This window comes from Alternaria rosae (genome assembly GCF_020736505.1).
Source record: "Alternaria rosae strain MPI-PUGE-AT-0040 chromosome Unknown BKA58scaffold_4, whole genome shotgun sequence".
Classification (NCBI taxonomy): Eukaryota; Fungi; Ascomycota; class Dothideomycetes; order Pleosporales; family Pleosporaceae; genus Alternaria; species Alternaria rosae.
In genome coordinates this window covers 1,097,673-1,122,521 of record NW_025763573.1, presented here as the reverse complement: position 1 = coordinate 1,122,521, position 24,849 = coordinate 1,097,673, and the positions used below count along the sequence as shown (strand labels likewise).

The 24,849-nt window shown below is 52.7% G+C and overlaps 12 protein-coding genes across 12 annotated transcripts; 5 read left to right on the top strand and 7 right to left on the bottom strand.

Annotated features, from left to right (window-relative positions):
• Position 1: 1 nt before the first annotated feature.
• Positions 2-1,441, bottom strand: BKA58DRAFT_438651 (flavoprotein monooxygenase; the record flags this gene model as incomplete). Its single annotated transcript, XM_046173606.1, has 3 exons — positions 2-310; positions 370-1,037; positions 1,132-1,441. 3 exons carry the CDS (start codon positions 1,439-1,441, stop codon positions 2-4), a joined length of 1,287 nt encoding a protein of 428 aa, XP_046026128.1.
• A 754-nt stretch (positions 1,442-2,195) lies between these two features.
• BKA58DRAFT_147949 (uncharacterized protein) lies at positions 2,196-3,543 on the top strand. The gene is made up of 3 exons (XM_046164724.1): positions 2,196-2,453; positions 2,507-2,608; positions 2,672-3,543. Exons 1-3 carry the CDS (start codon positions 2,394-2,396, stop codon positions 3,392-3,394), a joined length of 885 nt encoding a protein of 294 aa, XP_046026127.1. The 5' UTR covers positions 2,196-2,393; the 3' UTR covers positions 3,395-3,543.
• On the top strand, positions 3,544-5,017 carry BKA58DRAFT_147950 (2OG-Fe(II) oxygenase superfamily protein). Its single transcript, XM_046164725.1, has 3 exons — positions 3,544-3,853; positions 3,906-4,073; positions 4,134-5,017. Exons 1-3 carry the CDS (start codon positions 3,692-3,694, stop codon positions 4,911-4,913), a joined length of 1,110 nt encoding a protein of 369 aa, XP_046026126.1. The 5' UTR covers positions 3,544-3,691; the 3' UTR covers positions 4,914-5,017.
• Positions 5,018-5,118: 101 nt separating this feature from the next.
• On the bottom strand, positions 5,119-5,754 carry BKA58DRAFT_456134 (uncharacterized protein; the record flags this gene model as incomplete). Its single annotated transcript, XM_046174583.1, has 2 exons — positions 5,119-5,530; positions 5,594-5,754. 2 exons carry the CDS (start codon positions 5,752-5,754, stop codon positions 5,119-5,121), a joined length of 573 nt encoding a protein of 190 aa, XP_046026125.1.
• A 589-nt stretch (positions 5,755-6,343) lies between these two features.
• On the bottom strand, positions 6,344-8,430 carry BKA58DRAFT_382196 (uncharacterized protein). The gene is made up of 2 exons (XM_046170081.1): positions 8,169-8,430; positions 6,344-8,121 (listed from the first exon to the last, which is right to left on the bottom strand). Exons 1-2 carry the CDS (start codon positions 8,351-8,353, stop codon positions 6,456-6,458), a joined length of 1,851 nt encoding a protein of 616 aa, XP_046026124.1. The 5' UTR covers positions 8,354-8,430; the 3' UTR covers positions 6,344-6,455.
• Positions 8,431-9,231: 801 nt separating this feature from the next.
• On the bottom strand, positions 9,232-9,819 carry BKA58DRAFT_400762 (uncharacterized protein; the record flags this gene model as incomplete). The annotated part of the gene is made up of 2 exons (XM_046171612.1): positions 9,232-9,272; positions 9,324-9,819. The coding sequence occupies 2 exons, from the start codon at positions 9,817-9,819 to the stop codon at positions 9,232-9,234; spliced, it is 537 nt and encodes a 178-aa protein (XP_046026123.1).
• Positions 9,820-10,251: 432 nt separating this feature from the next.
• BKA58DRAFT_313111 (uncharacterized protein) lies at positions 10,252-12,158 on the bottom strand (the record flags this gene model as incomplete). Its single annotated transcript, XM_046167416.1, has 7 exons — positions 10,252-10,323; positions 10,389-10,746; positions 10,796-11,109; positions 11,157-11,203; positions 11,250-11,764; positions 11,889-12,030; positions 12,086-12,158. The coding sequence occupies 7 exons, from the start codon at positions 12,156-12,158 to the stop codon at positions 10,252-10,254; spliced, it is 1,521 nt and encodes a 506-aa protein (XP_046026122.1).
• Positions 12,159-12,863: 705 nt separating this feature from the next.
• On the bottom strand, positions 12,864-16,429 carry BKA58DRAFT_382194 (cutinase transcription factor 1 alpha). The gene is made up of 7 exons (XM_046170080.1): positions 16,274-16,429; positions 16,147-16,223; positions 15,983-15,999; positions 15,801-15,925; positions 14,540-15,748; positions 13,348-14,493; positions 12,864-13,294 (listed from the first exon to the last, which is right to left on the bottom strand). Exons 1-7 carry the CDS (start codon positions 16,360-16,362, stop codon positions 13,228-13,230), a joined length of 2,730 nt encoding a protein of 909 aa, XP_046026121.1. The 5' UTR covers positions 16,363-16,429; the 3' UTR covers positions 12,864-13,227.
• Positions 16,430-16,663: 234 nt separating this feature from the next.
• BKA58DRAFT_468308 (NUDIX hydrolase domain-like protein) lies at positions 16,664-17,772 on the bottom strand. The gene is made up of 2 exons (XM_046175101.1): positions 17,361-17,772; positions 16,664-17,312 (listed from the first exon to the last, which is right to left on the bottom strand). Exons 1-2 carry the CDS (start codon positions 17,535-17,537, stop codon positions 16,959-16,961), a joined length of 531 nt encoding a protein of 176 aa, XP_046026120.1. The 5' UTR covers positions 17,538-17,772; the 3' UTR covers positions 16,664-16,958.
• Positions 17,773-17,788: 16 nt separating this feature from the next.
• BKA58DRAFT_147798 (uncharacterized protein) lies at positions 17,789-19,739 on the top strand. The gene has a single exon (XM_046164720.1). The coding sequence runs from the start codon at positions 17,953-17,955 to the stop codon at positions 19,537-19,539; it is 1,587 nt and encodes a 528-aa protein (XP_046026119.1). The 5' UTR covers positions 17,789-17,952; the 3' UTR covers positions 19,540-19,739.
• Position 19,740: 1 nt separating this feature from the next.
• Positions 19,741-22,130, top strand: BKA58DRAFT_147799 (uncharacterized protein). The gene has a single exon (XM_046164721.1). The coding sequence runs from the start codon at positions 20,185-20,187 to the stop codon at positions 22,039-22,041; it is 1,857 nt and encodes a 618-aa protein (XP_046026118.1). The 5' UTR covers positions 19,741-20,184; the 3' UTR covers positions 22,042-22,130.
• A 506-nt stretch (positions 22,131-22,636) lies between these two features.
• BKA58DRAFT_314020 (leukotriene A-4 hydrolase) lies at positions 22,637-24,620 on the top strand (the record flags this gene model as incomplete). The annotated part of the gene is made up of 2 exons (XM_046167453.1): positions 22,637-22,866; positions 22,925-24,620. 2 exons carry the CDS (start codon positions 22,637-22,639, stop codon positions 24,618-24,620), a joined length of 1,926 nt encoding a protein of 641 aa, XP_046026117.1.
• Positions 24,621-24,849: the final 229 nt, after the last annotated feature.

Here is a 24,849-nt window from a genome sequence, read left to right as displayed (position 1 = left end):
CTCAGGACCCGTACTCTGGCGGGCTCCAAATCTTTGATGACCCAAATGCTGGGATGATCTTTCCAATCACACCACTGAACTTCTGGATGAATGGATGTGACAAAGTTCCGGTCACAGTGTTGAAAACCTTGATTCCCCATTCCGTCTGCGGGTTTGCGATTTGCGGGGCTCCCGGAATGAGTTTCTGCGCCTTGTCGACATATTCGCGTGTGATACGTTCATAGTTGGTGAGCGCGGCGGGGATGTCATCTTGAGAGCGCGAGATCTCGCCTGCGAGAACGTACGCGCCTACGATAGCTGCACCAGTGCCCTATTATTGATATTAGTATGAATATTTGAGATCAAGAACGATGATTGAGAAGAACTTACAACACCAGAAATTGGACTGGGGCAATACGCCGCGTCACCCACCAGAGCCACACACCCCTTGTGCCAAATATCCATCCTGACCTGCGCAATCTGCTGCATGTAAAAGTCATCCGCCTTCTTCATCTCGCGTATACAACGCTCCGTCTGCCACCCTGCACCCTCGAACTCCTTCTCAAACCACGCTTGCTGCTCCTCCCTGGTCCCTTTCTTCAACAGCTTGTCGATCTCTTCGAAGCGGCTGAGATCACCATCGGTGATGGCGAGATACGCTCGCGTGGTGCCGTACTGGTCAGGTCGTAGAAGGAACAGGCGGCCGCGCGAGGCGTTGTACCACTGTGCGTACTGAGTGTCTACAGGGTCGCGGGGCATGGTGAAGAGAGCAGAGTACTGGCCGAGACGGTACAGGTAGTCGTCGTTCTTGGGTCCGTGTCCGAACACAATGCGGCGGGTTCGCGACATTTGGCCATCAGCGCCGATTACGACGTCGAATTCCGTGGGTGGGAGCTTGCCGTTCGCGAAAGTGACGAGTGCTTTGCCGCCCTTGGATTCGTCTTGTTGGACTTCTGTGGCCATTTCGCCGAAGACGTACTTGATGTTTGGGTTGGATAGTGTGAGCTCGTAGACGATGCGTGCCATGTCTCCTCGTAGGATCTCGTACTCGCTCGTTGCTACAACCAAGTTAGGGGTGGTTTCCAATGCTGACTTGACGATGTTCTCGTTTTCCTCTCATCGAATACTGGGCCCAAAGGTCAGATAACATACCGCTTTGTCTCTCCTCTTCTCCAGTGGCCTCGAACGTTGCGCGCCTCTCCCCATCTCGGTATACGAATTGCATGCCAACTTCTGTAGTAGTCTTTTCCTTCACCTTCTCCAAGATTCCCATCTTCTTTACGATAGGCAGAGCTGAAGAGCGTAGATCGACGGCTTGTCCACCTAATCTTGGTTCGGGTGATCGCTCTACGATAGTGATCTGGCAAGTAGGCATGAAGCGGTGCAGCCAGTACGCAGTTACAGGGCCAGCGATGCCGGAGCCCGATATGAGAATGTTAAGAGGTCGTGTATCGGACGGCATCTTGAAGGCTGTCCCAACGTTGGACAAAGGCGTGGGTTTGGGGTGTGTGAACTGAGGTACTGAGATTGTGGCTTGACGGACGTGTGGATGATGCTGTGGGTAAATGTAGACAAGAAGAGGAGGGCTGCAATATGATTATGTTCAAACGGACGTCCGTCCCGTTACGCTATATATCTCACATCGCTCTTCTTTTTCGGTCCTTTGCATGCATCCTGAATGTTCAACGCTGCGCTGACCCAGGTCCAGCCCACTAGAACACAGACAGAATCATGAGTCGGAACTCCGTCCTTACTACTTGCAGATCGGGTTCTTGCGCGCTACGGCCAAAATCTGCCGGGACTAATGACATCACCAGGTCCCCAAGACAATCGGTGGCTTTGGCACCGCTAATATCATCACTCGGTCGTTCTACAATTGGATCGAGCTGAATTTGAAGCTATTAGAGGTCCAGGCGTGCAGTTGTGCATGAAGGAAAGTTTGCAACGTTATCGGCTGTCAGGTGTCTTCCGGTGCCGCAAGGAATGCGCAACGTCTCGTACTTCTTACTCAACGTAGAATCGGAGGTTGCGAAAGTGCCGATAGTATCTTGGCGATAAGGCCTCCACACAACGATGGTAGGAAGCTTTCTTATGAAAAGTACCGTGCATCTGACATTTTACCCTACGATCGCATTACTGTTCAACTGATGGCGAAGATATGCTCGCCTTACGAGCTCTCAGAATTGGGTGACAGTGCCAGGCTGCACTGAACAGGTGTCAGCGCACACTAGGGTAGCACGCTAGATGGTGACTAATACACGCGGTCTCTACGCATCATACCAATGCATACCATCTTGGTCCCACTGATGTTCCTTCTAACTCTGGTCGACATGGCAAGCTGTTGATGGACTCTCGCGGAAAGTGCGACTAATTCGCTTGACTCGGTGTCCTCTACCTAGGTTCTCTGAGAGATAATGGCGTCCGCGAAAGCTGAGACACGATATGGTCGCTCACCTTTTGATCTGTTCGTTCTAGTAAGTCAATTCGGACAACAAAATGTGGATAGAAGTAATTAACATGCCTGTAGGAACATTGGGAAAGCACTAGCGCTGCGCTACCAGCCGACCATCATCAGCGATGGAATGAAATAGCAAGGAGGTACCGCAGTACAAGCCTGCTGCAGAGATGGGTGCGCCAGGCCACCTCAAAAACCACAGTGTGATTGCATTGGCCTCAAATTGACGCTACCCAGCCCCTGTACAAGCGGATCCAGGACGCACTGACGGAAATCCCTGGTGCAGTACCTCTTCTTTCACCCACCCCGAAACAAGTCGGCCAGGTGTTTGCTCCGCATCAAACCATTCAAGAACACAATATCAGCAGACAGTTCAACTCAGGGTGGAATGTAGTCTGGTTAAGGACATGTTACAAGCCCTCAATGGCCCAAAGCTACGCTGAGCTTGCACAACTTTCCGGGGCTAAGTATGAAGGCGGCTGCGTTGAGAGTCTGAACCATGTGCTAGATGATCATGCGCTTTACGATTTTCATGGATCAGATCAAGAAGTCCTGGGCCAGCTTCTTCTTCGCATTCCCGGATTGACCGATGGTTTGGGTATCTCGGACGAGTATGGAGATGGTAGTGAACTTGTTCATGGAAGTGCAATACACCAATCTGAGATGGAAGGGGACGAGAGCAATCGTACAGATGGTATCGATACCGATCAAGAACTACTCGATATTAGAGACGTTGGAAACCGGGTTCAAAACTATGTATACGTGGCAGATGAGGAAGCCATCGAGAAGAGGAGGGTGAAGATCTGGTGGTTCGATGAGTTTGGGAAGATCATCTGGGATAGCTACGCTGAAATCCCAGGTTCTGATTTGGATGGGCTGCGTGGTGCAATCATGGATGGGCAAGCCTTCCTTGAGATTGTCGGAGAAGACGGCAAAAGAGGCGATCAAATTACCCGATAGACAGGCCAGGATCACGGGACAGAGCCGGCACGACTTGGCAACGATGCTTCACAAAGATCCGGCCCAAAGAACAAGACTGCTGTGGGACACGCAAGAAGAGCATGGGTTATGCGGTGCTGTCATGTGAGCACGGCATCTGGCGGGGTATTGCGTGCTTGCCACCTTCGCATATATGCAACAAGACACAAACCGTTACGATAGGCTAGAAATAACCGGGAATAACGTCGCAGAATGTATAAAAGTCAAACATGACTCCCAGTCGCGCAAGTCTCATAAGTTAAAACTACAGCCATCAACATGCCATCAGCGACGCTGCAACAGCCACCTTCCATCGCGAAGTGGGAACGTCCAAAGCAAACAACGAAGAAGTTAGATTGGGCTGAGATCAAGGTCATTGATCTATCTACATATGATGAGCCCAATGGGAAACAGAAACTGGCTGAAGAATTAAGAGATGCGGTGAGTTGGCAGCCAAGATGTGCGACAAGTCTATGTTCTGACAAACCTGGAGGTGCACCACACGGGCTTCTTCAGCGTTACTGGCACTGGCTTAACGCAGGAAGAGGTCGAACGTCAATATGACATCGGTCAGGCTTATTTCGAGTTGCCGTTAGAAGAGAAGGGTGACCCAAAGTACCGATGTGATTTCGCAAAAGGCAATTACTTTGGTTATCGCGCTGTATGCCACAATGTCTATCTAACAAGGGAGCGAAACACGTTCTTCTGACAATATCACTAGGCCAACGAAAAGAAGATAATGGGCACCACCGTCCTCGACAACGTTGAATCCCTCAACATACCTAAATTCATCCCGTCAAACTCCCATGAGCCCTTTCCACACTTCCTCCACCCCTTTCGCCCAGAGATCGAGTCCTTCTCCCGCCGCTCTTTGAACATAGCATCCAAGATCTTCACGCTCTTCTCTGTGATCCTGGAATTACCCGAGACTTACTTCTCTGATCAACATCGCTACGAAAACGCATCAGAAGACCATCTACGCTACATGATCTACCACCCACGCCCCGCTGCCGACGACGCCAAAGTTCAGAATACCTGGTCTCGCGCACATACTGATTTTGGGAGCTTGACGCTCCTCTGGAGTCAAGATGTTGCGGGTCTTCAACTGAAAACGCCTACTGGAGAATGGAAATACGTTCCGCCTGTTCATAATGGCATTGTTTGTAATGTTGGCGATACACTGTCCTTCTGGTCGGCAGGCTACTTCAAGTCGACTATCCACAGAGTGATCAGACCACCGGAGGATCAAGCGCATATTCATCGGTTGGGACTGTTCTACTTCGTTAGACCAGGGAATGAGGTCGATATCAAGCCTGTGGCATCGCCTTTGTTGAGAAGGTTAGGGCTTATTGGTGAAGATGCGGAAGAGAGGGAGCCGGTCAGGGGGCTGGAGTATGTGAGGGAAAGAGTGAAGGATTATCACGATCACGGGGATTATGCGGACATGAAAGGAAAGAAGTTCAAAGTGGGGAACTTGGAGATTGAAGATGAGGCAGCATAGCGTCGCGAGAGAGTGAGTCTCTTCCTTGAAAATACTCGCGTTATGGATTTCGAAGAAACCACAATAGATCAAATTCGTAGCTAAATGCACCTCGTCTATCGGCCGACCCCCGTTAAATGAAGCACTCCACAATCTCCGTACTAACAATCCCCTTGTTCGCAAACCTCAAACTCCTTCTATCCCCCCACACCGCACTGTTCCAACTCTAACAAATATCCAACCCACTATTAACCCTCTTAACCCTTCCCGCCCACTTGGGCTCCTTCTCCAACTTCTCGAAAATTGGTAGACCACCCCTACCATTGTAGCATGCATCGTACGCAGCCATCTTCCATGGCCCCAAGGGCTCCTTCCGACACCCATGGCTGATCTTGATACGACGATTTATACCGTGCGCAAGGTATTGTGTGATGGCCGCGAGTATGGCGTAGCGCTCTGGATCGTGGTCGCGCGGGTCAGGGATGGAGTGGACGTGCCAGTTTGTGTGGTCGAAGAAGTCTTGCACTTCGTTGCGGAGGACTTCGTAGTCGCCGCGGATTAGGTAGTGGTACATTACGTAGATTTTGTCTAGAGGAGTTTCATTGAGCTTACGCTTGGGGAGGAGGATGGCGTCGAGACTGGAGATTAGTCAGTGTATATTGCTCATACATAGGTCTGGTGATAGTTTGGATGTTACGTACGGCCAGGGATATATTGCTGAAACGGGATGGGAAGAGAATGAAGGGTGAACATGACTCGTGCTAAAGGTGCGTAGCTTGGTGTATAGTGCCGGATGATTATTCAGAAAGTAAGCTTTGCAGCCCCGGTGAAGAGGTAATGGTTGTGAAGGTTGAAGAGGCATTGTGGGGAAATAGCGTGGCATCTTGACGGCTCGACAGCGGGGATCTTGATATGCGCTTGGAAAGAATCTTCAGTACGAAGGCGCCGAAAAGATAGGTATGGAGTCGAACGGTAGCCTCGAACATGATCATGACATGTTTGAAGAGATGCTGAGTGTTGCGAATAAATCGGAGGGAAATGATCTGGCTTCCACTTCGGCTCGTAATGGCAGTATCGTCTCAGAAAGTGGCCTGTAAGCTGTCGAAGCTCGAGACTTGACGAGTTAACAGGTTGACTGTGCGGTAAAGAGAAAGTATTTTCATTGAGCGGGACCAGCACACTGGTCCCGAGGGGTACCGTTGTATGTGCCGTGTTCCAGTGCGTCGGACTCTGACACAGGGTCCTTGCATCATCTTGACATTCGTCGAAACATCGGTTGATGATGGATATGAGTTCTGCGGTTCAGGAGCGGTGGTGACGATTTGAAGAACAACTCCGCGGGACGCTAGACTCAATCGTCAGCTCTGGTGGTCATGCGATGCCGCTCGATACCGGTTTGACTCTGCTCGCTGTATTGGACTATATTTGTTGAGGTGGAAATAGCGAGCGTCGTAAAAATTCAATGTAATTCCAAAACTCCGCCGATTTCAACTGCTAAGCGAATATCGATGTGGTATTGTGTAACATGCGTCCAAATACCCTGAAACTATCTCGCGTTCGGATTCAACGCTCTCCTCGAACTGAAAAAGTCCCTCCGACGTTCATGCTCTTCTTTTTCTTGCCAAAACCCTTCAACTTGCCCTTCAAGCTCGCGCTGAACTTCCTAGTCATGCTCCCACCAGCTTTCTCCACCTTACCAACCAGGTTCTTCATACTGTCCTTTCCCTCTATGATAACGGGCACGACACCAGCAGAAATGCTTCTCTTGAGATCCGAGCCTATAGAACTCACTGCTTTGACCTTCAACTTCTCCCAGCTGCCGGTTCTGCCATGCGATTGATAACCATGCTTCCTGACTTTGGGTCGTTGTGCGGGCGTCGGATGATAGGGCTTTGGTGTGAAGGTGCTGAAAGTAGGGTATGAAGATGGCCATCGCGATGGAAGTGACATATGGTGCGGTTTTGGTGCATGTGTTGGATGCAGAGCCGATGTAGGTGCCCAGGACGATCGGTTCGACATAGCGGTTTGAGATCTCAGGCGCTGATTCGTGATGGAATTCCGTGAAAATGCTCTTGATATAGCCGCGCCTTCCAGGTTTTCTCCAGGTATTGGCACGATTGCCCTACCGTAAGGAGATGATTCAATGTCCAAGTCAAAGAGCCGTCCGTGCCTCCTCTCTTGCCTTGCCTCGAAGCTTCCCCATTCATCTGTAACACGCCTCATGCTAAGCTTGCGCCTGAATTTGTCTGTACTACCTACTCGGCTGCGGATACTGCCATGTTTGCTGTCTTGCTTTCCCAGGCGTCGTCTTTCATTATGTTCGTTGCGATTTGCTTGTTCCTGGCGAGCAAGAAAATCCTCAATCCACTCTTTTGAGCTTTCGTCGATGGCACAGGGTTGAACCCATTCGCTCGATCTCGCCCAGCCATATAAATATACCCTTTCGGGGGGGTTCGAAAGAATATTACAATTTAACCTTGAATGAGCTTCATAAACTCCACCGCTCAAAGGCACATTGGATATAGACTCTGGAGTACCGGTAGGCGTTGCCTCATTACTTGCACGGTTGGGCCATGTCCTTCTCCATGAGTTACGCAGACTGGCGACTTCATGAAGCCTTGCATCTAGCTCGCCGATAGACTGCATACTTTGGAGCTGAGAGGACTGATGAATGTGAATAGGCCCAGGCTCTGTATGTGACTTCGTAGAGACTAGGGAAGTCATTGTCGATGCGCGCGAGGAAGGCCTACTTAGAGGCGAGCATGAATGAATATTGCCCTCCTCAGTACCGTTGATGATCGTGGTGGTTCTTAGAGGTGGTGCAGATACTGGGCGATAGAACGATAGTTTACGTTCAATAACTGCATTTAGCTCGTTCTGGGACGACTTCGGCAGAGGCTTGCGGCGAGGCGTAGTAAGGGCATGGCTCTGGTGTACGGTATTCGTCATATTCAAGAGTTGAAGCTTCGGTACAGCCGGGTATGTGGGCAATCCTGAGGTAGTTACGTCGTCGTACGTTAGTATAGGCTTTTGCTGGTTTGCCACAGACAGCGTCGAGGGGGAACGGGTTGTGCTGGGGAAACTTTCGGTGCACGCGGGATGCTGATTAGACGGCATTTTAGCATGTTCCGAACCTCCAGAGAGGTATCTATCCTCGATGATTTGCGTATTTTCTGGGGATGGTATGTCTCTCGCTTCTGCCGTGGCAGTACGTGTACCGTTTTCCTGCCTGTACATATGTTAGTGGGGCTCGACGTCGTATCTTAGGTTGCGTACTCAGACTTTGCGTGTCTCGACATTTGCACGGCTTTCAGCAAGACCTCCGCGCCCTTGTCATGATCCGAGGCATGTGTGATGTTCGCAGCATTGCTGGCTTCCATAATGATGGGTTTTTGTTGGAAGAGAGCTAGAGTTACATTCTCGCAACGGACTCCAGGAAAAGCTCGTACGTCAAGGAGCATCGTGTACTGGCAGTCCCACAATTGGCGACAACCGGATCCACCCGTGCCCGCGGTATCTTCGGTCGGTTACTCGTAGCTGATGTGCAAACTCAGATCGCTTCTCGGTTTGTGGGGAGGCGGTCAGGGTCTGAGACGACCATTTGTCGGATCGAATGCCTTATTGTCACGGCGGAGCGGGGTTCGACTGCGATGCGAACCTGGTACTGACTGCGGAGGACCTGCATCGCCTGGTCGCTTTTTGCGCTGCCGTCCTCGGATCCTGCACTATTATGAAGTCTGCGCCATTGATCTATTTTGTGTAGGCTTCCTCCACAGACAAGATACAATCAATTGGTGCAATCTTGTCGCTGTGGTGAAGCTCAAGGCATGTTTGTGAACAATCAACGATGATTGGCGGAAACCCCCATTAGTTTGAGCTCTGTTGTCCTCGTCGGAGTGCTAGTGGAAGGCATAAAATAAGGACTTATCAAGGGTGAACGCAGATGCGGAAGGTGCAGCGGCGTTTGAATAGACATAGTGACAGATTGGGGTTGTGGGAAAGAGCGTACCGTGGCACCCACTATTCTGTACCATCACTATCTACTTTAAAGCATGGGCGATAACGGATAATACAGATCAACGACTGAGATCTTGTACAGCTATGAGTGAGGGGAAATCATTCTGATCTGTCCATGTTGCTGAGGTGTGGGTACGAAAGTCAAGCGTCAACGTCCAGAAGTGTAGGGGGAGGATTATCAGGACTTAGGTATTGCGCCAGCCAACACGTGCTCGTCACATGTGACCTTCAATGCAGGAACAGAATTCAGGAATGTCTGAGGATACACTCATGAAAATCACCGCCATCGATGAATAAAGCGGGCACACATGCAGCCATAGCCTTACTGCTCCATCGCAATACTGCGCTCGTAGAGATCAGACACTTCCAACAAATTAGTCCAGCTCATTGCATGCGGTTTCGGGAAGAACTTACGGGTCAACGCGTCCAAGAAGAACCCCTCCAGATTCTTTGCCACTCGCTCATATCTAGCCAAGTCATCTTCATTAAGAATCACATTGGCCTTTGCTCGGATACCCCGATCTACAAGTACGACCTCCATGTCACCACCCTTCAGCGGTCGGTTGTCAAGACGCATTACATACGTTGGCTCGTTCGCTTGGATGGCCTTCTGAAATCGCTCGGAGTACTGGTAGAGAAAGGCCACGTGATCCGCGATATCCTCCCAGAAGCCGATGAGCGAGAGAAGAGCAACGCGACACGCTGCCGAATGGTGGACGTCGGTGGACTGGTGGCCGGGAAGACCACAGATACGACAGCCACCGTGTGTAGGACGCGCCAATAGATTAAAGCGGTCGGGGCTTTGTGGAACTTGCTTTGCGCCGGCTGGAGTCAGCTCGCGAACGGCTACTGAGAGCTTCGTGAGCGTTTGTCGAACATGTTCGGCATCGTTCGAGCCTGGGGATGACATAGTGATTGGGTGCTGTGTGTTAGTATTGACAGAAAGATCTTGTGAGAGTAGTCTGCAGGTCAATGCTTGCGAGGATCGCTGAAGTTGAGGCCGGTGATGGATGGTGGAAAGTGCGGTTGTATAGTAGATGGTGGACGAGGAAGGGTCGATGCAAGGCATTGGGGTAGTCACGATCTCACCGTTAACAGTGAGAGAAGGCACGTGCCGGCCAAGGCAGCAGGCACACACCTGCAGATTGCTAACTCACGGGTCAAGAGACCGTAGTGAACCATGTAGCCTCATAAGCACGTGCATGAAGCGTAGGCTAGAACAATTGCTCAAACCCCAGGCGTAAGACCCTCAGGGTACTTTATTGGTATAATACCAGCCGAGGTCACCACCAAGCGGTGCATATGCGATAAGACGTTTCACTCGGTGTGAAGAGGAAGCCTACTACATCTGTCCCGTCATAGCAGGGCTACCGTGGCGCTGATCAAGGTGATCATAGTTGAGGTCGAACTCTTTCTATACTCGCGTTAGTGTCTGGTACGTCGTTGATAGGAAATGCATTGGCAGAGCAAAACACATACCCTTTCTCTCCTCCAGTTCTTGACATCGAAGAATAGATACCACCCATGTTCCTCTTTTGGCGAAATTCTAATAGGCGCCGCGAGATCTGGATCCTTCATCATCCACTGCTGGAGCTTCATGTGCCACCGCCAATCGCGATTGTATAGCTCTTGTGCAGCAATCTCTTGCAAGATGTCTCTCGGGAATTGATAGAAGATAGCTAATAGTGTCTCGGCAGAGAAGCTAGCCATTTTGGAATGCAGTGGTGGAACATTCGTTACAGTGTACGCCGCTGGTAGAGTGAAATCTGGTGGGATTACAGGCTTGACGTTGGATTCCACGAAAGGAGAACCGAACGTGGGATGTAACGGAGAATTACTAAGAAAACCATTAGCAAATGTGTTGAGCTGGGTAAGGGAAAGCGTACTCTGGCCGGCTCAGATCGAGGCCCAGAACTGTCAGATCTTGGCCCATAGCCAGCGAGGAATAGTCGGGGCTGTCCATAGGAATCATGGACAGAAGTCCAGGTAGACCGTATCTTTCCGAGTCGGTCATGTCCGAGAGCTTCTTGTGTAGCATGTTCTGCGCGTTCGGGGAGCCGAGAACATCAGACCCAAATGTTTGCTCGAACTGATTTTGCTGCTGCCGTTGACCGCCCGGGGCAAGATCAGCACCACCTCGCATGCCTGTCTGAGGGCCTAGGGAGAACATGTTCCCTTGCTGTCCTATCCGTTGGTTTCCCTACATAGTTTTAGCTGAGGTACAGTGTAGTTGCATGTGGTACGTACATCCGATTGGTTGCCTGTCCGCATGTTCTCAAACGGTGTCCGCGATGCTGTCATGGTCAGTAGCTGCTATGATGGCTGGGATCTCTTGCGTACATGTACCTGGCGGTGCCCTGCCACCCACGGTGGGGTTGATGCTCCTGTCTTGCTGGCTATCTGTCGGGCTTGAGAGGCCGTTCCGTGTTTGTCCGAGCCCAGGAAAGGCGCTGTTTCCATTCGCACCGAATGCCGCCGCGTTCTGTATCAGGCCAGCTCTTCGATCTTGTGGAATATCTCCGCCAGCGCCCCCTAATGGAGGAAACTCCTCGATGTTGCCCGTCTGCGGCTGAACACCCCCCAATTGTCCGACGCCCCCTTGTCCCCCAAACCGATAATCATCTCCAGCGCCAGAGAACTGGCTTTGGGATGAATCATCCTGTCCCTGGTTCTGCTGTTGTTGGTTCGTAGCTTGTGTAGCCTGCCCTTGGCCCTGCTGTTGACCTTGACCTTGTGGACGTCCAATCGTGTTTTGCTGGGCTTGCTGGGTGGTTCGTAGGGTGGGGTTTGACCACATCTGCTGCGCGGTAGTGTTCTGTTGCGCTTGCGGCGCGCCCGACAACGAAGGAAATTCCCTAAGGTCATCAACATTTAGCTTGTGTCTCTCAACGTCCTTCAGATTCTCGGAATAGAGCTGGGGAGTGTTCTTTCGGTACTCTCCTTTCTTTCGTTTCGGAGACATTCCGTGTGTTGACTTACTCAAGATTCAGCGGGGTATGTGGCTGCGAGCCGCCCATTGCTTGCGCGAAGCTTGACATGGCCCCGCCGTTTGTTCGTGTTTGCGCATTCGATAGGCCTGGCGCACCCATTGGAGCTCCAAACCCCCATTGAGATGCAGCTCCTGCAGCGACAGCAATCAGCGATATAGCCCAAACTCGCCCTGGGATTGTCCTCACCCATCTTGCCATTCTGCAACCTATTCGCACCGAGTGGGGCACCACGGCCCGGATTTTGTTGCGCTTGAAACATATTGGTGCGTATGTTCTGTGAGAATGATGCGCCCTAGCCTACACGAGAGAGGAAGTTAGTGTTGTTTGATTTGGGAGTAGGTACTTGGTCGACCGAATGACAAGGCTGCGGCGAAGCGGTCGAGGGAGGCGCGTAGTGAGTTCGGCTGTGTAGAGGGATCGTAATCGTTGTAGGGCCGTTATTCGGGCGCGTTCGGCGTCGTAGTCGTGGGTGGCTCCTTTGCGATGTGCGGCGTGGTGCGATTCCGGTTCGACCTTGGGGTTTATGCGGGCAACAGAAGGAATGGGTGCACTTTGAGGGCTTGGAGAGAGAGTATTTACGAACCTGGTAATAGAGTCGTGATCTGACCTTGGGCGGCTAGTGTACGTCGAGCTCACGGTGTTGTTGTATCAGTCTCGCGTACTTAGGTACGTGAAGTTGCGAGGTTCCCGAAAGCGAAATGGTGCTAACCTAATCGGGCCTGCACAGGCTTATGACGCGGGGAGCATCACCCGGTCCACGGGTGGATCTTCCGTCGAAATTGAGAGCTTCAGACTGCTTAACATTGAAGACTGTGCTTAATCACAATTTCGATACAGATGTGATGACTACGTAAGAAAGAAAGATGGCATGAACTCGGATTAGATGTCTTCTCTGGCAATCATCAGCGACCTATCCCAACAGTATGCACATGGGACAGATGAATTCTAGGGAAGGCCTCACGAGGCATTAAATTAGAATGTCTTGACGAGAACATCCCGAGACCGTCAAGATCTGACAATAATCGCCCTCAGTCACAAGTGCGCATCGTGGAATTTGTTCGAGCACGCGAGTATTATGCATGGATGGTAGCTTATAGTGAAGCAGACACAGAGAAGTAGTATGCCGAAAACCGTGTCACTGTAGTATACCAAATCATCCTCCTTTGTACAGGTGACGTACAGAAACCACGCAATTAGCACCTTGAACCTTTTGTAGAGAGACATGTATCCACGCAACAACTGAATCCACGCTACTGATATGCTTACACGCGGAGCAAAGCTTGAACAACAAAGCTATCAAACATTCACAGAAGCAAACGCTTGTGAGTCTAAGCAGGACCCTGCTGGAACAGATGTGACATGTCGGCTTCACCGTTGATGCCGAAGAAGTTGAACCTAAGCCAGAGAGTTAGTGACTGTATTCAGACGGAACCGCAACTTCGACTTACCAATCATCGACATTCAAGCTCATAGGCACAATGGGGTTGTGCCGGCCTCCGGAACTTTGACTCCAAGCATCATCCTGTGCGCTATGCTGTTGCTGGTTCTGCGACATCATCTCCATCTGTTGCTGCCAGGCCTGAGGATTATTATGCTCGTAACCGCTGGAGATGCCTGTATTTGACGGTGGGTTCTGCATCTGTGACTGGCCCCCAGCAGTCTGTTGAGAGGGCATGGCAATATTTTGAGGTTGACTTAAGGCAGGATCTACAAGGCTATGGTTTTGCATGGGTGACATCTGGGGAAAGTTGACTTGTGTGTCGGCAGGGAACAGCTGGTCAGGCTGGAAGTTCTGCCACACTTCTTGGCTAATATTAGGGGTATCACGGGTCACCAGGAAAAGATCCGGCGGCGTTCCTGGATACGAGTATGAAGGGTTGAACGGGGTTGTAGGACGCGTTCCTGACCGTGAAGGGCCCATGAATGCGTCGTGATTTTGCCGATTCATCTGTGGAGATCCAGTGGTCATCTGGGGCATCTGCTGTTGAGGTTGCAGCTCGCGCGAAGGTGTGACGGCAGGAGTCTGCGGTCTGGACCGTTCATACGAGACTTGAGCAGATGGTGGACCACTTGGAACAGGGAAGCCTAGGTCCATGTCATCGAATTTTCGTTTCGAGGATTCTTGGGCAGGCTTCGGTGGCGGTGGTGGTGGAACCGAAGGGACCTTGTTTTTCTTATGGTTGCGGCCGGCAGCTTTCTGCAGACGTTCTTCAAGGTGCTTGTTTCCAAGAATTGATTCGAACAGAGTGTGCACCATCTTTGCGACAAGCCAGACCTTGGAGACCTCTTTAAGGGCGTCCAGGCAGATCTGCAGTCGCTGCTCAGTCGCCGAGACGACAGACTTGTTAGACGACTTCATCTGGTAGACGTGCATAATGAGGGCAGAAAACAAGCTGTAGACGATGAAAGCCGGAGTATACCGAATCTCGTCATGAGCTCTGAGGTTTTCAATGATGGATGTGATCATGGCGGCCGCTTGGTACGCAATGTTCCGTGATGGATAGGCGTTGGCTTCACCAAAACCGTCTAGATGAGTGGCTTTTGGTGAGCCTGCTGGAGGCATGTGTGCGCGATGCAGAAGACATAAAGTGGTGCTGCGAGCGTTAGTCTACGTCAGAGTTAGAAGATGCATAGACGTACTAGTAATTCGAATGTAACAAGGCGGCCCAGAAATGGTGGCGGTTTCGCTCCCACTGCACTTCCGGCGGACAATGTTGCAGCCAGTCGGCAAGGGCCATGTCGCTGTGTGTCAGGTCTATGGCATTCGCCCTGCGGTGTTTTGACGCTACCGAGTATTGTTGTGATAGGACCAAGCCCATAATCTCGCTAAGTTTGACATAGTTGATGAAGAACTGAACATGGATCGGATCTGGTGGGTATTCTGCAGCGTGCTCTGTCTCGTCGTCGATGAAGTCATCTTCAGACACCATCTCGACATCGGAATCTTCAGGATCAATAGCAACCGGCCGGCCGAGTGCGACTGCCACTGAACGGTCCCGGCTGTACAGGGTCCACCAGATACGCTTCCACAGGCGCTTGTCGGAGCGTGTGAGCTGTGATCCTTCGACGCTGCGGTGCATGCCCGAACCCTGAGCTACTACGATAGCGACTCGGGTCCAGTAGAAAACGTTCTTGGTCACGTCCTCGGGTCCCTCCCAGTACCAGCCCATCAGGATGAGGGCTTGCACGATGGTCACGCGATCATCTTCGAAGTTGGCGTCGTATAGCGCTTTTGCGCGCTTATAGAACGTCATGGCCGCGGGGGTGGTTGAGCCACTCGAGTCCATCAACTGCGCATTGGTACACACGCGCGAGCCTGCCAGGAGTATGGCCTGTAGCAGAAGGAGCGAGGGCGGGTTCTTGGGGTCTCGATACTGGCGCATGAAGCGGCTGCGATTGATGACTGGCACGACCGGAGCTACCCATCTGAAGAAGGCTTCGACAAGCTCGTCGCATAACGCCCGCGGTGGGAGCAGGAAGGCGCCTCGCTGATGCAGTATCTCAATCTCCATGTTGTCCATCTCGTTGACCCGTGCCTTCGCGCCCCGCACGTTCTCGGGCAGCGGGTAGTGGACGACGTCGGTGGTGCCATAGCGGTCGTGCACGAGCAGCGACAGGTTGGAGGACTCCCCGAGGTATGCGACTCGGCCGGCTTCTTTGATGGGCGCGCGCGCAAACTTGGGCTTCATGAACTGCACGTAGGTGCCATTGTGGGTGGCCTGTTGGGCGGCGTATTCGGGCGAGACGGTGGTGGAGGGGGTCCCGTCCTGGGTGTTGTATACGGTCGACTTCTCGCGGGGCTCAGCGGAGGTGCTGGCGGGCGAGCGGTCGTCGCTGTCGCCGCGGTCACTGCTGTCGCGTCAATACCAGAGCACCCCAGCGTGGAGTCGCGTGCGCGTACCTCTCTGCATCCTTGGCCCGGGCCGTCTGCGTCTTCTTGCGCTTGGGCTGGGGGATGCGGCACTCGATGCCGAAGGCGGTGCAGTTGGTGCATGGGATCCCCAATGAGGCGGCGTCGCATCGTACCTATGGCTGGTTATGTCGCGTTCTGGCAGCACGGCGGTTCCGCGGCTGATTACTCACTTTCCTCGCGTGGCAGGCTGCGATGCGTGGTGGTTAGCATTCGTTCTCCAGGCCGACCGAGGTGCCGAGGCTCGCGAGCTGAACCATATATCCCACCGACCGCAATGGCTCCTCCCTCGTACCATCAGGGGCGTAGATACAGGCAAGACATGGGTCGCACTCACTTTCGCACGCCCTGCTGGCGCGTTGCCGCCGGAAAGACGGGTGTCCAGGGGGAACTGACTGCGACGACGCCGACGGCCTGGCTGGTATGAGCATGTGCTGGACGTGCTGCGCGCGACTGCAACCTACGGAGTCCCAATGCTGGGTTGCGCAGCGAGCGGCGGCGGCGCTGCTGCTGCGGGCACGGCGCTGGCCATGAAGGAGTGTTCGCCCGACATGCTGCTGTCGCTGTGCTCTTTGACGCGGTCGTCGAGGGTTGAGGTTGTGATTCGTCCGCAAATGGTCGTGTTCTTTGGGGGCACGCACAGTGTGAACTAGCGCGGGCGCCGGGGTGGTACGGGAGGCTACGGCAAGGCAGTTATTACCATTGCGACACGAAACGTGCTTTTTCCTGTTCGACGGGATATTTGCTCAGACGCCAGAAATTGCACGGCTACCTAAGCTGCTTTTGGGCCGCGTCACGTTGGTGTCGACTTTGGCTTCTTTGTTGCTCGGTTGGACGGCTGCCAACTTACCCCAGATCACTTCTCCGACCATATGGCTCGCCTCCTATTGGCGACAATCACGAGTTTCATATGTGGACAGGCGAGACAGCATGGGAAGCAACTGATCGCCGTCTCTGTGAGGGTACTCGACTTTGTGATTTACATTCACATGCAGAATCTGGCCTAAAGGGGCTAACTTCGCTCACACGACAGTAAATGTACTGTCAAGTCCGGCCAATACCTTAAACATGGCCTCGGAAGTCGTCCCGTGAAGAAGTCAGCTTTCCCAGATACATCAGGCGTTTCAACCCTTCCAACGTCCATGGCTGTTACGCGGAACACCGCCCTTCGCGCTTCTGTCTGAACGCTTCCAGCTTGACCTCCTTATTCGCAGGACTGATGTACCTGAGTTCGACATCCCCCACCTTGTCATTGACAACCTCATCCGCGGATGCAAACAGGAATTTCTGGTGCTCGACTGGGTCCAGGACGACTCTGTCTGCGTTCTGCACTTCCATCTCAAACACCAACTTGAGCCATGTCGTGGTCCCGTCCAAGAAGGTAAAATGCGTGACTTTCTTCAGTATGCGAGTCGTTTCCAGACCAGCTTCTTCTTTGAGCTCTCGAGCAGCAGCATGCAGAATTGTCTGGTCCGTATCATCGACTTTGCCCCCTGGGACCTCCTTTTTCGTGTTAGCACCGTGGGACTCGTAGCTTCCTCATTGACTCACCCAGAGATCAGGGAACGCTCTTTCCTCCGCTGCACGCTGCACGATCAGCAGCTTGCCTTCTTTGTTGAACACAATTGAGCCTGTGACGAGACAATTGTATTCGGGGTGCTGCTCGAGATAGACCTTTTCAGATACTGCATATTCTTGCAATGAATCTGGATAGTGGAGAGAATTCATGATGCCACTGGAGTGCGGGTGAAGATAGACCACGAATGTCAGATTTGGGGCCTGTGAAGGCAGCTATGTGCGCTGCAATCGTTGTTGCCTTGAGGACATCCTCAACACGTCGTGCAGGTCCAGGATACCGCTAGACCTCAGCGAGGCACTACATAAGCCGAAAACACATTCATCTCGTTGTCCATGGCCATACTGACAAGCCTATGTGGGTGATGCGCTGACACGTGAGCCAAGTGTTCGCGCGTCTAGATCGGCGCTAGGTGGTGAATTCAATCCAGTGCGTCACAACATCGACGCGCCTCATCCCCATCCCCGTCGCACGGTCGCCGCCCGCATCAATCAGATCGCGAACACACTCATTCCCCTGCGCATAATTCCCAACATCTTAACACACTCGCGCTGGCGCCTTGCTACCATGCCCCGCCCACCACGATCGAAAGTCGCGTCGCGCGTCGCGAAACCCACCAAACCGAAAGCTGCCCCCGCGCGCAAGCAGACAGCCAAACCCATCCCAGTGCAGACCAAAAAGCTCAGCGAGGCAGCCAATAGTTTCAGCGAAGACAGCGATGGCCTCGTTACCAAAACCAGAACAACGCGTTCGCGCAGGACTATGCTGGGGGAAAAGACACCGGAGGTTCAGGACGAGGCAGAGCTCACCATGACTGTCGCGCTGCCGGCTGAAGAAGACATCCCTGTGTCATCGATTAAGAACCGGACTCCTGCATCAAATGCATCAAAGCGGATGCGGGCCACGAGGAGCAGTGCCAGGAAGCCCGCAGCACATACATCGCCAACTGCGATCGCACCAACACACGAAGAATCACAGATAGAAGAGGATAGCGGCTATGGGGATTTGACATTCTCTTCCCTTGGCTCAAATTCACCAGCTCACGGCACGCGCCCGCCATCGGCCATCAAGGTCGGCGCAACACCCGCACACGAGAGATCGATACTCGCTTTGACCAATTTCAAGCGCAGAGCACGGCAGCCAAGCTTGTTACGCATGGTACAACAGACGACGGATGTGGAGGATAACGATCAAGACGACTTAGACAATACCGACAATTTCGACTTTGACGACTTCCTCCCCCATGCCGAATCGACACCCCTCAATGTGCGAAAACAAGCACCGGAGGAGGAGACAAGGAATGATAGCGGCACCCAGATCTCAAGCTCCGGTTCCCGTGGTACAAAGCGCAAGCTGTCGCCTGTAGTACAGGTGCCACGCTCGTCACCACCAGCGAGTCCACAGTCTGGCGGAGATGTGGAGTCACAGCGGTCACACTCCCCGAGCCTACCAGAAGTACTGTCGACACGTGAGCAAGTCATTGCGCAGACACAAGAAGACGATGAGCCGTTGAGCGAGACGCTTGCACCTCCCATGTCAAGTAGCCCAGAACGCGAAGTGTCAAAGCCACCTCCAACCCCAGCGCAAACGCGACCACGCAGGAGAGCACGGCAGGCCAAGACACCCGTGATGGACGAGGACTCTGATGGCGAGGAAACAGAGACACCCGCGAGGGCTAAACAGAGGGCTAAGAAGAAGGCACAGCAGACCATATCCACCGCGCAACTCAAAGACCTGCTACCACGTCGGCGCAACCGCTTACAGGATCGCGATGAGTTTGAGATGGACTCTTCGGACGATATTGAGCAAGTGGACTCGGATCAAGATGAGCTCCAAATGCCAACACGTCGCGTCCGTCAGAGGCCAGGGGCTGGAAAGCCGGCATCGCCAAAGGCAACAAAGAAAACAGGTCGCACCAAGAAGACTGCACCAGCAAAACCAGCAGGGAAGTCGAGCCGAACGTACGGTCGCAGGATTTCGTCGGACAAGGAAAATGAGACGGCAGACCAGAACGAAGCAGAGACCACCAAAGTCTCGGCCATTGAGCACTCTGAGAAGTTGGCTGCTATCCGAAAGAAATTTGAAGAAGTGGACGCTTTTGAACTGGAGTTTGAAGATGTGGATGCGACGACCAGCTCGAGCCCGTTCCGGTGACGGATAGGCCAGTGGGTGTGTGAGATTCGTTCTATTCGATAGTATGTCTTCACTGCTTCTCGTTCTGTCGGCCATGACGACTGATGATGATATCCGTGGGTTTAATACACGCACATGGCGCTTGTTTGCGCATGGCTACGCAGTAGTATTATAGTACATGACAATGCATGATCTATTTTCTTCTATGAAGTAACGTTGTGAATGCATTGGATGGCCGAGTCAGCTCTGCCTGAAGCTAGTCGTTATCTGTCCTTATCGTCACACGGCGCCCAGGCAGTTTGAGAAGTCACGGAGGGGCGGTGAAAGTCGAAGAGTACCCACTACTTACGTATCCAATTCATCTTAATCAATCGTGAGCCTTCTGCAGGGTGCCTAGGTGACTTGGCATGGGACGTTCTGACGGTTCGGCGGCACAGTGCACGGGCGTGTTTGAATGAAGGGGTGTGGTACTCGCGGGTTACGTAGCTTCCTTCCCCAGCTGTTGACCCTCACGATACCCGAGGAACCTAGACACTGCGCTTCCGTCCTTGCTCCTGACGTCTACACCATGTTCCCGTAACCTCATGTCATGCGGCTTCCCGACCACTCCAATCACTTGGCTTATGCAGCACCACCGTTACCCACTCCGCCTGGCGTCCGCATGCCATGAACCCCTCCAATGGCTCCTCGCTGTCCACGTCCAAGAGCAACTCGACACTGCGCCCCCGAACCCGAAGATTGATCTCGGTAGAAGATGACATCTATGCGACAAGTGGGAGTGAGAGCGGACCCAGTAGGGCCACGTCGAGGTTAAACTCGCGGACCACATCTCCCACCCCGAATGCACGCACGGGCGGCGCTTCCTCGTCCCATCTAAACATCACTTCTGCCCCTTCATCCTCCTTTCAAAGGTCCTCGGGGACCTCGACCCCGAAATCGCCCTCGCAAACACTTTCTGGCCTTTGGGGAAACTCGCTGGCAGCTATTCAGGGCATTGCCGCTACCGTCCTGGCCAGTGACGGTACCTCGGGCGAGTCTGGAAATACTCGTAGACGTAAACCGGGCCATGGGCGTCGGACGTCGACGAGCGCCCCGCCGCCGAAACAATGGGGTCCCGCAGGCACAGGCTCGCATGTTGGAGCTGGAACACACGAAGAGAGAGAGGCCATGGTCAGAGCAATGAAGCGCAAAGATCTACTGACCGCCGGCGAGCATCTGGTACCGGACTCTGTCGGCCGCATAAAGCGCAGGAATTCGGATGAACGTATCAGCGCTTCCGCGCCTCCCAGCGAGAACGACGATCGAGATGCACTTGTATACATACATCACGTTCGTCCGCAGGACACGCTGGCGGGACTGAGCATCAAATACAACTGCGAGCAAGCTGTGCTACGGAAGGCCAATCGTATGTGGCCGAACGATAGTGTACAGATCAAGAAGCAAGTGGTGCTGCCAGTAGATGCGTGTGGCGTAAAAGGGAAACGAGTCCAAGGCCCGGATGCTCTCCCTGCAGAAGATCTATTACTGGGACAGTACGGCGACAATTCAAATAGTAGGGCTCCACTTGCAGATACTCAAGGTCTCCCTAACGGCTGGACGACGCCAAAGAAGAAAGACCAAGAGAACGACTCCGTCCCCTCATCTGACCCAGAGACACCATGGACACATGATTCATGGGTTCTTCTGCCTAATGACAAACAGCCAACACAGATTGGCCGCATGCCACGCAGAGCACTTGGCTTCTTCCCACCCGCTCGACGAAAGTCTCTCGCGTACTCCGATGCATCGACCCCCCGAGCTTCTGTCGACCTTCCACGCTCGTCCACTTCCACGAACCCGCTCACTAGCTCTCCTTCGCAATCCGTTCGACCGCGCGCGTCAAGTAACCTGTCATCCGCCTCAGCCCACAGTCGTCAAAGAAGTACATCAGGCAAAGCATGGGGTCTGCAAGGGCCAGGGGGTGTCGGTACCATGGGCAGGAATGTGCGAAGCCCTGGGCCTGCGCAGGATGGTCTGAACAAGAAATTTGCTCAGTACCTGCCCAATATGGCTCCTCCACCCGGACAGGAATACTTCACACCATGGGCGCCGGGTTTGCTGGACGCAGGTGCAGGAACATCAAGTCAGCATGGCGGATCCGGTGCTGTCACTCCGCTCAGTGGCAGCGGCTTAGATTTCCAAGAGCTTGGGGGTGCTATAGAAGGATGGGTAAGGAAGGTCGGTACACAAGCACAGAAGCTTTTGAATGAGCCGGGCACACCTGGACAGGGCAAACGCAGTGCCGTACCTGTCCTAGGAGCTGTCGGCGGTGATCTGGGCGACCTAATAGAACTCCAAGATGATGCCTTTGAGATTGGAGATGACGAAAGGGACAGGGGCAGATCGAGGGCAGAGGAGACGCTTGCATCGACGAATGAGCGCTCAGTATCGAGACCAGCACAGCAGTATCAGTCAGCACGACCAGACATCAATCTCGTCTTGAGGGATAGGACGCGGAAAGGGGAAGGCAGCAAGAAGGATTAGACAGCATTGTGCGAATTAGGTGTCAAAGGTGTTGGTAGCGACACGTGCATAGTATGTTGGCTTGCTTTGGGTATCGAAGCGTTTGGCATTTCAGGGCATCTGCAATATATCATTCACAACCCCACCCCCATATTGACAAATTTTGGTGACTTTCTCCTTATGCCCGGTTTTGTTGCTGATGATGTCGGTTGCGAAGACAGTTCGGAAGAACTACAACAAAGCTCTTCGTCGGGTCGCCGAAGGCCGTGCACCTCCACATTGGATCCGGACTAGACAGGCGGTGACTTGTCGCGCCACCGTCGCTGTGAGGGCGGTTTCCCATTATCTACTCGAATTGCGAGAGCAATATATCTACATGTCCGCCAGAAGCGCATTAGGCAGGTGGTCATCTGCTTTGCTACGGCATAGATCGGCATATGAAGCTGCTCCACTCCGACGATACCTCCAAACCACGCGATCACCTGCAACGTTTCTCTCCCAAGACGTCCGTCTTTCACCAACACCAACCTTGACTGGAAGACAATACGCCAAGCAATATTCGAGGACAAGTCGACTTCTCACACCGTCAGTTACGAGAACAGCCGCATTCGCCACAATGCATCGCTCCCCCGCCGCCATGTTGACGAAACCAATGGCAGACCCAAACATCGAGATCCGCACCCCCAGGGATCCTAACACTTTGTCCAACTATCACAACTTTGTGACAAGGCATACTAGCGTAGATTTTGATATCGACTTCCAGAAGAAGAGGTTATTTGGAAGTGTGGTGTTGACGTTAGAGTGTTTGACGGACGAGGATGTGAAGGATGTTGTGTTGGACAGCAGGTATGCGCATAGATCTTGCCAGACTGGATGTTTGCAACATTTTACTAAAAGAATCCAGCTTCCTTGATATCTCTGTTGTAGAGGTTGAGGGTAAAAGCGTCAAGTTCAACGTAGGAGATCGCGTGGAACCCTATGGCAGCCCTCTTACCATCACTCTTCCTTCCAAGGTCTCCAAAGGCAAGACCATTGATGTAGAGATCAAGGTCGCAACCACTGATAAGTGCACCGCGCTTCAGTGGATGACGCCCGCGCAGACTTCAAACAAGAAGCACCCATACATGTTTTCGCAATGCCAGGCCATCCATGCACGTTCAGTCTTCCCCTGCCAGGACACTCCAGATGTCAAGTCGACTTTCAGCTTTGCTCTACGCTCGCCCCTACCGGTGCTTGCTTCAGGTCTGCCTACTGGAGCAAGTGACTATCTGCCCCCGAAGAAGGACGGTGAGAGCGGTACAATGAAGTACACATTTGAGCAAAAGGTTCCCATGACTGTCTACCTCTTTGCTGTTGCGAGTGGAGATCTAGCGTGCGCAAGCATCGGTCCCCGCAGTACGGTATGGTCTGGTCCTGAGGAGCTCCTTGCGTGCAAAGACGAGCTAGACGGCGAAATAGAGCCTTTCATGAAAGCGCTCGAATCCATCGTCTCGCCCGCCTACCAGTGGGGCCAGTACAATGTGCTCATTCTGCCTCCTTCGTTTCCGTACGGCGGCATGGAGAACCCGGTTTGGACTTACGCCACTCCCTCTATCATCTCTGGCGACAAGCAGAACGTCGACGTCATCGCACATGAGCTCTCACATTCATGGTCAGGCAACTTGGTCAGCGCAGCAAGCTGGGAGCACTTTTGGTTGAACGAAGGCTGGACTACGTACCTGGAACGTAGGATCGCTGCTGCTCTTCACGGAGAGGCACATCGCCACTTCTCTGCCATCATCGGCTGGAAAGCTCTAGAGCAAAGCATAGAGAACTACGGCGAAGACCACCCCTACACTAAACTTGTTCTCGATCTCAAGGGCCAAGACCCTGACGACGCTTTCTCTTCCATTCCGTACGAAAAAGGTTTCCACGCACTGTACCAATTCGAGCTGCTTCTCGGAAAGAAGAAATGGGATTCTTTCATCCCTCATTACTTCGACACGTTCAAGTTCAGGTCTGTCGATTCGTACGACTTTAAGAGTTGCCTCTTAGAGTTCTTCGAGAAAGACGCAGAGAGCAAGCAGAAGCTGGACAACTTCGACTGGGACAAACTGTTCTACGCACCGGGATTCCCTGTCAAGCCAGACTTTGACCAGACTATGGTGAAAAGCTGCTATGAACTCGCAGACAAATGGCAGGCTTTGATCTCCTCTGATTCCAACGACTTCAAGCCTCAAGCCTCTGATATCGAAGGCTGGGTGTCAAACCAGTCAGTCGTTTTCCTCGAGAAGCTTCAATCTTTCGCTTCGAAATTCTCAGCCGACAAAGTACACCTGCTCGGCGCGACTTATGGCTACAACGACACTCAGAACATTGAAGTGCTGTCGCGCTACCTCAACATCGGCCTCATGGCCAAGGCACAGGAGACTTACGAGCCTGCAGCAACATTGCTGGGCAAGATTGGTCGTATGAAGTTCGTGCGGCCCATGTTCAGGCTACTGAACGAGGCGGATCGCGACTTGGCGGTCAGCACGTTTGAGAAGAACAAGGATTTTTACCATCCGATCTGTAGGCAGATGGTGGAGAAGGATCTGTTTGGAGGTGATGAGAAGAAGTAGAGACGAGCGGAAACACTAGGAAGTGGAACATAGCTACAATGATCGAAACATATCTAGAGGCTATTCATGATAATCAAACTAGTGCAAGCGAAAGCAAATTACATAACAACGTGCGGTGTCACGAGGTCTGTATCTCATCCCAAGAGGTTATTCGACATTGACACACGACGCTTCACAACTCAATCGCACTTCCATCACTCCCAGTCGTCGAAGCAAACACCGAAACAGA

Coding starts and splice junctions, on each gene's coding strand:
- BKA58DRAFT_147949 (XM_046164724.1), top strand. CDS start 2,394: ATGGCGTCCGCGAAAGCTGAGACACGATATGGTCGCTCACCTTTTGAT. Junction 2,454..2,506: donor CTTTTGATCTGTTCGTTCTA/GTAAGTCAATTC, acceptor ACATGCCTGTAG/GAACATTGGGAAAGCACTAG. Junction 2,609..2,671: donor CAAGCCTGCTGCAGAGATGG/GTGCGCCAGGCC, acceptor GACGCTACCCAG/CCCCTGTACAAGCGGATCCA.
- BKA58DRAFT_147950 (XM_046164725.1), top strand. CDS start 3,692: ATGCCATCAGCGACGCTGCAACAGCCACCTTCCATCGCGAAGTGGGAA. Junction 3,854..3,905: donor CTGAAGAATTAAGAGATGCG/GTGAGTTGGCAG, acceptor ACAAACCTGGAG/GTGCACCACACGGGCTTCTT. Junction 4,074..4,133: donor ATTACTTTGGTTATCGCGCT/GTATGCCACAAT, acceptor CAATATCACTAG/GCCAACGAAAAGAAGATAAT.
- BKA58DRAFT_382196 (XM_046170081.1), bottom strand. CDS start 8,353: ATGCTCCTTGACGTACGAGCTTTTCCTGGAGTCCGTTGCGAGAATGTA. Junction 8,122..8,168: donor TCGAGACACGCAAAGTCTGA/GTACGCAACCTA, acceptor ACATATGTACAG/GCAGGAAAACGGTACACGTA.
- BKA58DRAFT_382194 (XM_046170080.1), bottom strand. CDS start 16,362: ATGTCGGGCGAACACTCCTTCATGGCCAGCGCCGTGCCCGCAGCAGCA. Junction 16,224..16,273: donor CAACCCAGCATTGGGACTCC/GTAGGTTGCAGT, acceptor CATACCAGCCAG/GCCGTCGGCGTCGTCGCAGT. Junction 13,295..13,347: donor AGCTTGAATGTCGATGATTG/GTAAGTCGAAGT, acceptor TCTCTGGCTTAG/GTTCAACTTCTTCGGCATCA.
- BKA58DRAFT_468308 (XM_046175101.1), bottom strand. CDS start 17,537: ATGAATTCTCTCCACTATCCAGATTCATTGCAAGAATATGCAGTATCT. Junction 17,313..17,360: donor GAGCGTTCCCTGATCTCTGG/GTGAGTCAATGA, acceptor AACACGAAAAAG/GAGGTCCCAGGGGGCAAAGT.
- BKA58DRAFT_147798 (XM_046164720.1), top strand. CDS start 17,953: ATGCCCCGCCCACCACGATCGAAAGTCGCGTCGCGCGTCGCGAAACCC.
- BKA58DRAFT_147799 (XM_046164721.1), top strand. CDS start 20,185: ATGAACCCCTCCAATGGCTCCTCGCTGTCCACGTCCAAGAGCAACTCG.